The sequence below is a fragment of the Notamacropus eugenii genome, chromosome 1, assembly GCF_028372415.1.
Source record: "Notamacropus eugenii isolate mMacEug1 chromosome 1, mMacEug1.pri_v2, whole genome shotgun sequence".
Classification (NCBI taxonomy): domain Eukaryota; kingdom Metazoa; phylum Chordata; class Mammalia; order Diprotodontia; family Macropodidae; genus Notamacropus; species Notamacropus eugenii.
In genome coordinates this window covers 443,873,377-443,885,878 of record NC_092872.1, presented here as the reverse complement: position 1 = coordinate 443,885,878, position 12,502 = coordinate 443,873,377, and the positions used below count along the sequence as shown (strand labels likewise).

The 12,502-nt window shown below is 38.6% G+C and overlaps 1 protein-coding gene across 1 annotated transcript; it reads right to left on the bottom strand.

Annotated features, from left to right (window-relative positions):
* Nucleotides 1-489: 489 nt before the first annotated feature.
* LOC140518229 (olfactory receptor 1B1-like) lies at nucleotides 490-1,458 on the bottom strand. Its single transcript, XM_072630177.1, has one exon. It carries the CDS (start codon nucleotides 1,456-1,458, stop codon nucleotides 490-492), a length of 969 nt encoding a protein of 322 aa, XP_072486278.1.
* Nucleotides 1,459-12,502: the final 11,044 nt, after the last annotated feature.

Sequence of the window (12,502 nt, the reverse complement as noted above, 5' to 3'; positions counted from 1 at the left end):
TCATATCTGTGATCTCAAATGCTAGTGTCATCTCTCCCTGCTTTGTATTTATTCCCTTTATCTTCATACTGTGTGTAAACATATGTATATGTATACTTATTTTCTCTCCCATTACAATGTATTTTTGTAGACTACTGATTGTTTCATTCTTTGCATTTGCATCTCCAGAGCCTATCACGTGCCTGTTAATTTAACTCATTAATTTATTGTAAAAATGCTTGATGACCAAAAATTGCTATAATTCAGAAATACTTTTTACAGTTATATTGCATTTTATTAATCACAACAACACCTAGTTATACAAAGAAGCCAAGCTCACGTACATGTGTGGCACATATGTATTTGGCTTCAGAAGGTGCATTTGCTTATTGATTATACTGAATCTGAATGAATAATTTGCTGGAGCTAAGACCAACATAGCAATGCTTGTTAAGAACAAGGATCCATGGACTCCTTGGAGTAAATTTTTCATATGGATGCCCACATGTCTCAGGGCCAATCTAACTGGGAGTTCACTCTACTGGAACTCAGAAGTCTGTGGAGAGCATTCTTAACATTCTTATTTCTGAAACTGTAGACAAATGGGTTGGCCAGAGGGGTAATAGTTGTATACATCACAGCAGCTGCCATGTCCTGCTCTGGGGAGTTGTGAGAGGGGGGCTGGAAGTACACCCAAATGACAGTGCCATAGAGGAAGCTAACCATGGTGAGGTGAGAACTGCAAGTGGACACAGCCCTCCAGCGTCCAGCTGCTGATCTCAAGCGAAAGATGGCAGCTGCAATGCGGACATAAGAGAATAGAATGAGAGCACAGGGACCTGCCACAAATAAACTACCCTCCAAGAAGATGGCCAGCACATTGTACTGGATGTTAGAGCAGGATGCCCGAACCAGAGGCCAGTGGTCACAGAAAAAGTGAGGGATGTAGACAGCACCTCCACTATCCCCAGCCCACTGAAGAGGCAGTAAGAGCCCTGAATGCAAAAGGGAGTGGAACAAGGACAGGATCAAGCAGGAAACCATCAGGTAATCACAGACATGGCGATTCATCAAAACTGAGTAGTGCAGTGGGTTACAGATGGCTACGTAACGGTCCAGTCCCATGACAGCCACCACTAGTGTGTCTGTGACAGCGAACAGATAAAAGAAGAAAAACTGGGCTAGGCAACGGGCTGCAGGGATGACTGGTTGGGGAGAGACAAGATGGACCAACAGCTGAGGCAAAGTAACTGTGGCCTGTCCTGTATCCACTACAGAGAGGCCACGAAGCAGGTAATACATGGGTGTACCAAGTTGTGAGTCCCAAGTGATGAGCAGAACCAGCATCAAGTTACCCACCACAGCAGCCACATAGGCAACTAAGAACAATGGGAAAAGAAGGCGATTGGGGGGTCCACCTCTCCACAGCCCCACTAACAAGAATATGGGAGTGTGGGAGGCATTGTGGGCACAAGCCATAGTGGAAATGTGAAGTCAGAGGACCTTGTGGGAAGGAGAGAGGGTGAGTTCATAAGTAGATCTCAGTCACTCTGGTTTATCAATTCAATTAAAAACTAATCCCTTCCCTCTCCCACATCATCAGTCTCTCATTCTCTGCCTTCAATCAATCAATGAAGAAAAATAACAAGGACATAACACAGTACCAGAAGGGGTTAGGAGTTAGGGGTGGTAAAAATTGCACATAAGATATAGTACTAATCAAGGATCCTAGCAATCATTAGCATCTTGATTTAGCACCAATAAAATATCCATTATGACTTTGAGTGATGAATCTAAAAGGGCAGATAAGAAATTCACATCAAAACTTTTTTGAGTTTTATGTTGTTTAGCAAGATACTTCATCTTGGGGCTTCAGTTTCTTCATCTATAAAAATAGAGAAAATTAGACAAGAATCTTCAAAATCAGTGCAATCCTTTGATTTTTTCACATAGTTCCTAGTGTCCTATCTAATTAAATATCTATATTCTAATGATCCCCTGGCTCCACATGCTGTATTCCAGTAGTCAATTACTAAGTACATGACATTTTGAAGAGGGGTGGCATTGAGAATCCAGATTATATCTTGTTTCTAGCTTTTCCCTATTTAGGCTGTAACCACATTTCAGTTACCTTTGCTTGAGTTTCATACACTCACTAACCATCAGTGTCTCCTAAAGCTCTGTCCTGGGCTCTCTTCTTCTCCCTCCATACTGTCTCATTGGCAATATCAGCCCCCATGAGTCCAGCCATCATTTCTATGCAGATGCTTTCCAGATCTATATCCAACTTCATCTCTAGCCTGATTTACAGTCCCACATCACCCACTGCTTTTTGGACATCTCAAACTGGATGTCTTGTAGGCATCTCAAACTCAATATGTCCAAAACATAATTCATTACCTTATCCACAAACCCCCTCCCTTTCCCAACTTTATGATTATTATTGAGGGCACTACCATATTCCCATTGTCTCAGGCTTATAATTTCAGTATCATCCTCAACTTTTCACTGTCACTTACCCCATATAGCTACTCTATCTTTTTATCTTCACATCTCTTCATGTTGCCTTTTCCCCTCACCCTAGTTAGTATAGGTCCCTCCCACCTCATAGGTGGACAAGCACAATAGTATTCTAATGAGTTTCCCTGCCTCAAGTCTCTTCCCACTCCAATTATTCTTCACTCATCTGCCAAAATGTAGGTCTGATCATATCATCCCCCTACTCTACTTCCTATTACTTAATAGGGTGAATTAAAAAGACCTGTGGTGAACATTTAAAGCCTTTCACAGCCCTGCCTTTTTTACCTTTCTAGTCTTCTTACAGTTTTCTGTGCTCCACATACTTTGCCATTTAGAAACACTGGCCTATTTGTGCTTCCTTACATGTGATCCTCCATCTCCCATCTCTGCCTTTGCACTAGCTGTACCTCATGCCTACAATGCTCTGTATCTTAGCTCCACTAGTTTCCTTTGAGATTCATCACAAACAGTATCTTCTAAAAGAAGTCTTTTTTTTCAGTGCCACTCTCTCCTTCTAAGCCTTCCCTTGCTATCAATTCCCATTTGTATTATACATATCATTTATGTACATAGTTATGTCTCTCACATTAGGACAGGAATTCTTTGAGACCAGAGATTGTTTTTGCCATTTTTTTATCCCCAGCACTTAGCACAATGCTGGATACATAATAAGCATTTCATAGAAGCTTGTTGACTGACTGACTGACAAGAAAATAAGGATGATAATAGTAACATCAACCTCATAAGGCAGTTGTGAGGATGAAATGAGATAAAATGTGCAAACTTCATGACTTTTTACAGCATTATACAATTGTTGGCTAATAGCAATTATGATTGACTACCAAATTTTTTCCTCGAGTTCTAAATCATCAGCTAACCCTTTCTCACTACCGATTTTCTCCTTAGCCCTCTACAAGTTTGTCTTCTCTTCCTACAACTCCTCTCCAAAATCTCCAAACTTGATGACTTTTTCTTACTTCATCTTTATTACTCAATACTTCCTTTTTTTAAAGGATGTAGAGAGAAGGAAATAGATCATGCTTACTATTTTCAAATATCTTAAGATTTTCATGTGGAAGAAGAATCAAATATTTTTCCAGATTTCAGAACTGGAAATCAATAGTTGGAAATTACCAAGAATCAAGTTTTAATTCAGTATAAGGAATAATTTACTAACATTTTTCTGAAAATTAAGCGGGCTGAGGTAATGAGTTCCACATGACTTGATATGTTCAAGTAGAAAGTCAATTATCCTTTTTTCAGTAACATTGTAGAAATAATTTCTATTTTACTTAGAAGTTTGACTAGATATCTAAGGTTCACCATTTGAGTTCTATTGCTGAAACTTTCCTGCTTTGGCTCCATGACTTTGCACATCTCTGGTTCTCTTCCCACCTCTATAGCCATTCCTTATTCATCTTGTTCATAAAGTGTGCTTCTTCTGCTCCCTGACCACAGAAATTCCCTGAAGCTCAATATATAACCATCTTTTTCTTAGATTCTTAGACCTCTAATAATGGTTCTCAAAGGATATGCCACAAAATTCTCTACATTTGCCATGTCATTCTTATATGCAGTTCCAACTTCAAAAATCATAAACTACCCAGCTTTGCCTCTACAATAAACTCATCTTCTTCTGAGCTTACTGTTAACCTTATGAAAATTTAGAGCCCAAATAAATCAAAATATCTTCCTTAAATGCAAAAGGTTGGAAGTTTTCATCTATTTTGAAATGTCATTTCTATACTCCATGACTTTCCCCATACCTTCCTCCTTCCAACCCTCCAAAACCTCCCTATCTCACACCCAATGAAAGTTTTCCACCTGCTCTTCTTAAGTTGGCATCAAGAAGGTCACAGTAGCAGCCCTATTCTCAGGGCTCAAAGTAGCTTTCTTTTCCAATTTGAGTCTATGGGAAGCAAAGAAATTAAAGTGAAAGTGAGAGATGAGAGAAAGAAGTATCCCAAGACCCAGGGAAGGAGGCTTAGCTACTCAGGTACCCTCTTTTGTTGTCCACTTAAATAGTCAATATTCCATTATTCTGGACAGCAAAAACTATTGTTTTAGAAGCAAACAAAAATTAAAGATCACTGTACAAACACCAGCTCTGGGGTAGTGACCAGCATTGAGGGGCAAAAATAAGGGTTAGAGGATCTCTCCTCACATTGGTCATGGGGAGGGGGGTGGAAATGGGGATACTTTGATTCAGAATGAAGTAGGAAGCAAGTATTGTGAAATGGAAGAAGAGAGACAAGGGAAACATGGACAAGAGACAAGGATAAAGAAGGAAACAGAGAGAGGAAAGAGGAGGAGAGAGAGAGTATATCAGAGAGAGCATGAGAGAGAGAGAGAGAGAAATAAGAATGGATATATAGAGCTTGAGAAGGATTGAGAGCAGAAAGGGGGAAAAACTGGAAGAATAAGGCAATGGAAGGAAACAAAGGGAAAAAAAGATAATGAAAGGGAGAGGAATAGGAACAGGCAAAGAAAAGAGAGGACAGACAAAGATAAAGAGATCAATGGAAAAGGCAGACAGGAAAGAAATAAGAGGAAGGGGATCAGAGGAACAAGAAGAGAGGAAAAAGTAAAGGGAAGGAAAGAAAGATAAGAAAAAGGAAGATAGTGCAAAAGAGGGAATGAGAGGTACCAAAAGATGCTTATAAAGTTAAATTATATAGAAAATTAAATTAGAAGGCTGGGGTAGTGGATGGTAAATAGAGGGATAAAGGCAGGGGGAAAGAGCTGATTCAGGAATGGTTGGGACTGTGGAAACATGCAGAAACTAGAGAGTGAGGGCAACGTAGTAGCAACAATAGGGTACAATGTGAAGATAGTACAGAAGGTGAAAGGTGTGAAAGTTAGGACATGGTGGCAGAGAAAAGACAAGGGAAGAAGAGTAAAATGAAGTAGAGACTATGAGTGTGAACAACACAGAGAGAAAAAAGGAAGAGGAATAATAATACCCATGAGATGGAGAATTGAAGAGATTGGGAGGGAAAATAGGGTTGGGAGAAGAGTGAGGGATCTAGGTCTCAGACCTTACCTGGCCCAGGAAGTTGAAGTGAAACACAGAGTTTTAAGACTCTGAAGCTCAGTGAGCAGTGTTTGCCTCCAGGGCTGGTTGGAGGCCATGAAAGTCTCTACCAGAGGTTCAGAAAAGTGAGACATGACACTTAAGTCTTCAGTACAGGGAGAGATAGAGGCAATCAGCAATATTTAAAGGTCTAGGAGTCCATGGGTTCTGCCCACTTTATCCCTCTCACCCTTCCCTTTCCCAAGATTCCATCCTTTGCTTCTTAGTCCCAAACTTGGCCAAGATTCAACAGAAATGAAATTTTCAACATCCCAAAGGACAAGTAAATGAGGGGGAAAAAATCCTCCAGAGGCGTATGAAAAACATCATGGTGTAGTGGGAGAGATCTGGGTATGAACTCTTAGAACTAGGGTGCAATCTCTGGCTAAAATACTAACATAATCCTGAGAAAGTCATTCCACAACCCCCCCGCCCAGCCTGTAAGCCTTTTCCCTCATTGGCAGACAACCTATCCTATGAAATGCTTATGAGGAAAGCACTTTGTAAATAGTAAATTCTAGAAACAAGAGTTATTGTTATTATCTTTATCAGATTTCTATACACACTATGCTCATAGAAGGTTATATTGACCCTTTCAAGGAATCTTGGAGCTGCTAATCCTCCCCTGGCCTGGATAACTCACACCAATCCTAAAGCTAAAAACCAGTGGAGACTAAGATAGGAATGCCTGATGAGAAACCAGCAGAATTGTCACAAAAGGGGGTCCTTGAATAGTTAGGGAGCTTCTAGTCTAAATAAGACAATGACACACATCCAGAATAAAGTATCTAGGTTGCATAAAGTTCTCTGAATCATGTCATATGAGAATTCATTAAAAGAACTGAGGCTATTTAGCCTAGAAGTCTTTAAGCATTTATGGTCTCTATTATTAAATATTTGAAAGTGATCATGTGAAAGACAGAAGGCAGTTGTGTGGAAGAAATGCCTATTTGATCTGACAGGGAAGATCTAGGAAGAATAGAGGGAAGTTACAGGAAGGTGAATTTTTAGTTTAAATAAGGAATGACTTCAGAACAATCAGATTGTCCTGCAGTAAAAGTCCTCAGTTTTAGTTTTCTCATCTTTATACCAGTGATAATCCTTCCACACTCTACATAGCTGTCATGAAAGGGGAACTTTGTGAACCTGAAAGCATCATGAAAAGTTATTAATATTTATCATTATTATCATTTATAGTCATAGATGGCTTTTGGGTAAGTTGGCTACATAAAATGGAAAAGTCTAAATCTTCTATGTCAATATCTGAAAAGGACTTCAGAAAGAGCAGAGGAAAACTAAAAAGAAACAAAAATAAGCTCCTTCATCCAGCACAGAAATACACACCAAAAAAGAGGACCAGAATTGTGCAGTCAGGTGGATAGGTCATACAAGAGAATTTAATTGAATTTTAAGTGAATTTTAAAGCCAAAAGAGGTGGGAAGAAGGGTCCTGCCAAGAAAGCCAGCGAAAATCTCATAAATGAGTCAGAGACTAGAGGATGAATGAATGAAGAGGACAGATAACTACACCAGTAAAGTTAGCTCACTTAGGTAAATAGTTGGAAGCTGGTGGAGATGAAGAGAAACTGTTGCAAGGAAGTCAGTGAGAGCTTCTGAAAATGAACCTAAAGTCAGTCAGTATGGCTGACTACCCTACTACCCAGCACTACCCTACAAGGGTAGGTCACAAACTAATACAACTAAAACAATAATGAAGCCGTATTCTGGTCCACAACAACAGAGTATGAGTGAGGAGGGCAGAACCAGCATCCACAGTTCACTGCTCAAGGAGACAACTGACTTGCACACCTCAAGGCACTGGAAGCCATAGAAGGAGACAAGACTGACCTAGGTTCCAACACTAGAGGGAAGGTATAATGAGAGAAATTATTATTTCTCTCTTGTATTAATAACTAATTATTTTTTTATTTATTGATATTTCCATAATAGTCATGTTGTGAAAGACTAACTATATTTCCCTCCATCCTATATGACCCTCCATTTATTCTGTTCTCTCTTTTGACCTTGTCCCTCCTCAAAAGTGTTTACTTCTGATTACCCCTTCCTCCCATTTGCCCTCCCTTCTATCATGCCCCCTTTGATTCCCTTCCCCCCTACTCTCCTATAGCTTAAGTTAGATTTTCATACCCAATTGAATGTGCATGCTATTCCCTCCTTAAGCCAAATCTGATGAGAGTAAGATTCACTCATTCCCCCTTACCTCCTCCCTCTTCCCCTGCATTATAAAAGCTTTTTCTTGCCTCTTTTATGTGAGATAATTTACCCCCATTCTATTTCTCCCTTTCTCCTTCTCTTAATATGTTCTTCCCTCACCCCTTAATTTTATATTTTTAGATATCATCCCATCATACTCAATTCACCCTGTGCCCTCTGTCTACATGTATTTAATCCCTCCAACTACTCTAATACTGAGAAAAGTCTCAAGAGTTACAAATATCATCTTTCTATGTAGGAATGTAAACAGTTCAACTTTAGTAAGTCCCTTATGATTTTTCTTTCCTGTTTACTTTTTCATGCTTCTCATGAGTCTTTTATTTGAAAGTCAACTTTTCTATTCACCTCTGGTCTTTTCATCAAGAATGTTTGAAAAGTCCTCTCTTTCATTGAATGTCCTTTGCTATTTTCAACAATACAATTCTCCAAGATAATTCTAAAGAATTTATGATGAAAAAATGCTATTCATCTCCAGAGGAAGAAGTAATGGAGTGTGATTGCAGATAGAAATATACTTTACTTTACTTTAGTTTCCTTGGGGTATTTTTGTGTCTTTGTTTTCATTTGCAACATGACTAACATAAAAATATTTTTTTCTTAAGTACACATGTATAACCTATATCAGTTGGCTGCCTTCTCAGTGTAACAGCAAGCACCTTGACACATCCAGGATGACCTGCTAGCACAGGTTCTTAGGTCCACTTTACTAAAAGGAAAACAACTTTTGAGGGGTCAACAATCTTCTTTAATCACATATACAAACAGAGAAAATACAAGCAGAGAAATAAAGACCAGCAGACAAGGCTTCTGTCTGACCATAAGCAATACATACATCACAGATCAACAGACAAAACTGTCTGACCATTACACACATACATAGTGACCAGAGAGAAAAGCACCAATATTTGGGTTTTCAAAGGGGGGTGGGGGTGTTCCTTAATGGCTACCCAGAGTCTCATCTGGCACATAAACCTTCTTAGAAGAAGCCCCCAAAGCAAAACCTCACCTCAGAATATATATATATATATATATTTTTTTAGAGCCAGAAGGCATCAAGACCTTGTACCTCATTAATTAACAAAAGGTGTGGACCTTCCTACAAAACAAGCCTCCTCTAATCAAACTTCCCTTAATGGGCTTCACCTGAGGCCTCTTAATGGGCTGGGAGAAGATCTTTAACTTGAATTACACTCAGTGAAAGGGGATAGGGGAGGGAGGAAGAGAATTTGGAACTCAAAAAAATTTTTTAAATGAATGTTAAAATTGTTTACATGAAATTGGGGGAAATAAAATAATTTTTTAAAGATATTAATAGAAAGGTGGTCATGTTCTGGGATCGAAGAAAGACAATCATAAATAAATTTTAAAGGACATTAGTGATCATCAAGTCTAATTTCTTAATAGTTTTTCTTGTTTAAAATAAGTTTTTCTGATGCTTTTTGTTTTTATATAACAACTCTTTTTTGGCAACCTCCCCCCCAGTCTGTGAACTTTCTCTTATAACAAAGGAAAGTGAACCCACACGTAAGCATTCTGACAACTTATACTGTCAAACCAATCCCACATGCCCTCAAAAGAAAGGGGTGCATTTTGTCATCTCTTCTCTGCAGCTAAGACTGGTCATTAGAGTTACACAGCACTCAGCTTCATTTTGGTCTTTTATTCTCAACCCTTTATTTGACATTTGAGGAATTGAGACCTAGGGAACATGTACCTACCCTCATAGTAAGCCATTACCTACAGTGCACTTCATAGAAATTGTTCTGATAGGTCAGAAGTTATCTCTTCAGGAATGGGAATTATTTAAGGCACATAGTCTATTCAGGTCAACAAGGAGGGAAGAGAGAAAGAAGACAGTCATATTCTATTCCAGTGTTTTATCTAAAGACCACCTGCACAGAATTGCAGAAATATAAGAAATGGATTGGGATACATTTTATTCTGTTGACCCCAGAAGGCAAAACTAAGATCAGTGGATAGAAATTATAAGAGGCAAAATTAAGCTTGATGTCAGGAGGAAAAACTTTCTAGCAATTAGAGTGGTTCAAATGAGGAATATCTGCCTCAGAAGTGGTGGTGTCCTTCTACTCAGTGGAGGTTACATGAGGAAGCTGGTTATAGATATGTTATAGAAGAGATTCCATTCAGATATATCTCAAAGGTCCCTTCCCACTCTCAAATTCTGTTATTCCTACTGGTATTTCTAATGAACCTGTTGATTCAGGACCACAATCAGCTCACAATAGCTGTTAAGGGTCCTTTTTTAATTGTTAAGATTTTTCATTTTTAAAAACAATCAATAAGAAACTGCTAGAAATTCAATAATACTTTTACAATAATTTGTGTTTTATTGATAACAGTACAATGTGTATACACCAAAACTAGACATAAATACATGGCATTTATCCAATCAATACAATTGTTCATTTCAATTTAACTTCATTCAATAAGCATTTATTATATGCCTACTCTATGCTAGATGGTTGCATCATCTAGTTCAGGGTGTGGGAGACTCCACAGTAAATTGTGGGAGAAAAGAGTTATCAGATATACTACCAGACTGAAGGTCTACAGAGCCCTTATGCCAACCTCAATGTATGCCTGTGAAACCTGGATAGTATACCAGCACCACGCCAGAAAACTGAACCACTTTCATCTGAATTATCTTAGGAAGATCACCCAGCAGGATAAGATACCAGACACTGAGGTCCTTTCTTGTTTTAAACTGCCAAGTATTCAAACTCTACAGCAGAGAAATATTGTGCTACCTCCTGGGCATAAAAAGAATTAAAACTCTGCAGTTACTGCATTCAAAGAGTTTACATTCAACCTGGATGAGAAATAGTATCTAAACAGGTAAATAAATACTATTTATATATTTATATGTGTATACATATATATGTGCACAAAGTAAACTAAAAGTAACTTTATAGGACAAAAAATGATAACAATAGAAGGGGAAGGGAACAGGAAAGGCTTCTTGTAGGAGCTAGCACATGAGCTGTGCCTTAAATAAAGCCAGGGATTCCAAAAGGCAGAGAGGGAGAGGGAAGACATTCTAGTTGAACAGCAAGTTCAAAAGTACAGATGGAGGAGGCAAAATATCATGTCCAGGAAATATTACTTAAACTGAGTGGGTCTGCTTAAAAAGTAATGAGAAATAAGTCTGAAAAGGTCAGATTGAGGCCGGGCAGAAAGAACCTTAAATGTCAAGGTGGGGAGTCTGTGTTTTATCCCACAGGCAACAGAGAATTCCAAGGCTTCCTGCGGAGGAAAGGGAAATGGTCAGTACTGTGACTTAGGGATAGCAATTTGGCAGTTGTGTGGAAGATGAATTGGAGAAAGGAGAGAACAAGTGAGGAAACCAATTAGGAAGCTATTGTAGTCATGCAGGTGAGAAGGGGTAAGGATCTGGGGAGGTGGCTATGTGAGAGCAGAGAAGGAGACAGAGATGGGAGATGTTCCCAAGATAGTGTTACCCAGAACTGGCAATTAATTGGGTGTGGGGATGAAGGACACTAAAAAGCTGAAGATGACATGAAGGATGTATATTTATTATATATTTGTATATAATATATGTATTTATTATACATCAAGTTGCATTTTGTGTTGGTGCTAAATAAAGATTAAAATGGTGATGCTTAGGGTACGTAAGGATTCACTGATCTCTTCCAGTAACTCCAAGGGCTCCCATGAGTCTCTGCGTGTAGGTTATGAATCAATGATCAAGTGAATCTGTAAGATCGAAGGTAAGTGATACAGATACACATACACATATACACACCAGTGAAAAGGTCAATGGTATTAGTAATAAAAATAGTTTCCACAAGCTCTGGAGGACATAGAGATTCCTGAGATAGTTTTAATCACATTTGTGGTCTGTAACCTACAACTTGGCAATTGGATGTGCACAATTTTATATTCAACTTTCACTTTAATTAGTGGTTTCCTATGCTACTTCTACTTAACCTAGAGATGAGACCAGACTCCTGAAGGCTATGCCAACAGAACACAAGCTTTGGCAGGTTTGACCCAGTTAAAAATGCTTCAAGTACAATCCCCAGCAATGGAATGTGTGTCTATCATCTCAGGACCAACATAGTAAAAATGGAGAAGTTCATTATCACAAGGATGACCACAAAGGGAAACATTTTTTCTTTCTAGAGATATGAATGAAGACTGTCCACAAAAGTATAGCAGGGGTGGGGAATATGTTGATGGAAGAACTGCGCCCAGTGAATGATTGAAGCATTGAACTATTCATTTGACATGGACTTGCCTTTTCTCTATCATCCTTATACCTTGATCACCTGGGACAGAAAAAACAAAACAAAACAAACACAACAGCTGGACTAGAGTTGAAAAGACTATTAGATCTGTAGTCAGCGGACTTGATTTCAAATTCTACCTGTTGTTTCCTGTATGATATTGGATGGGTTAGTTAATATCTATGAGCCTCAGTTTCCTCATCTGCAAAAGGGAAATAGTAATACTTGACTAAATACCTCACAAAGTGGTTTTAGGGATCAAAAATTGTAATTTATAAATGACAAACTCCATATATTATATCATTTGGAATTCTATTGCCCTAGGTCTTCCATGATTTTTATGATTGCTATTCACCATCATTAGCTACTAGGTTCTAGATTTTTGTTGACCTATCCCATATGACCCATGTGTTTTAGAACCAGAACAA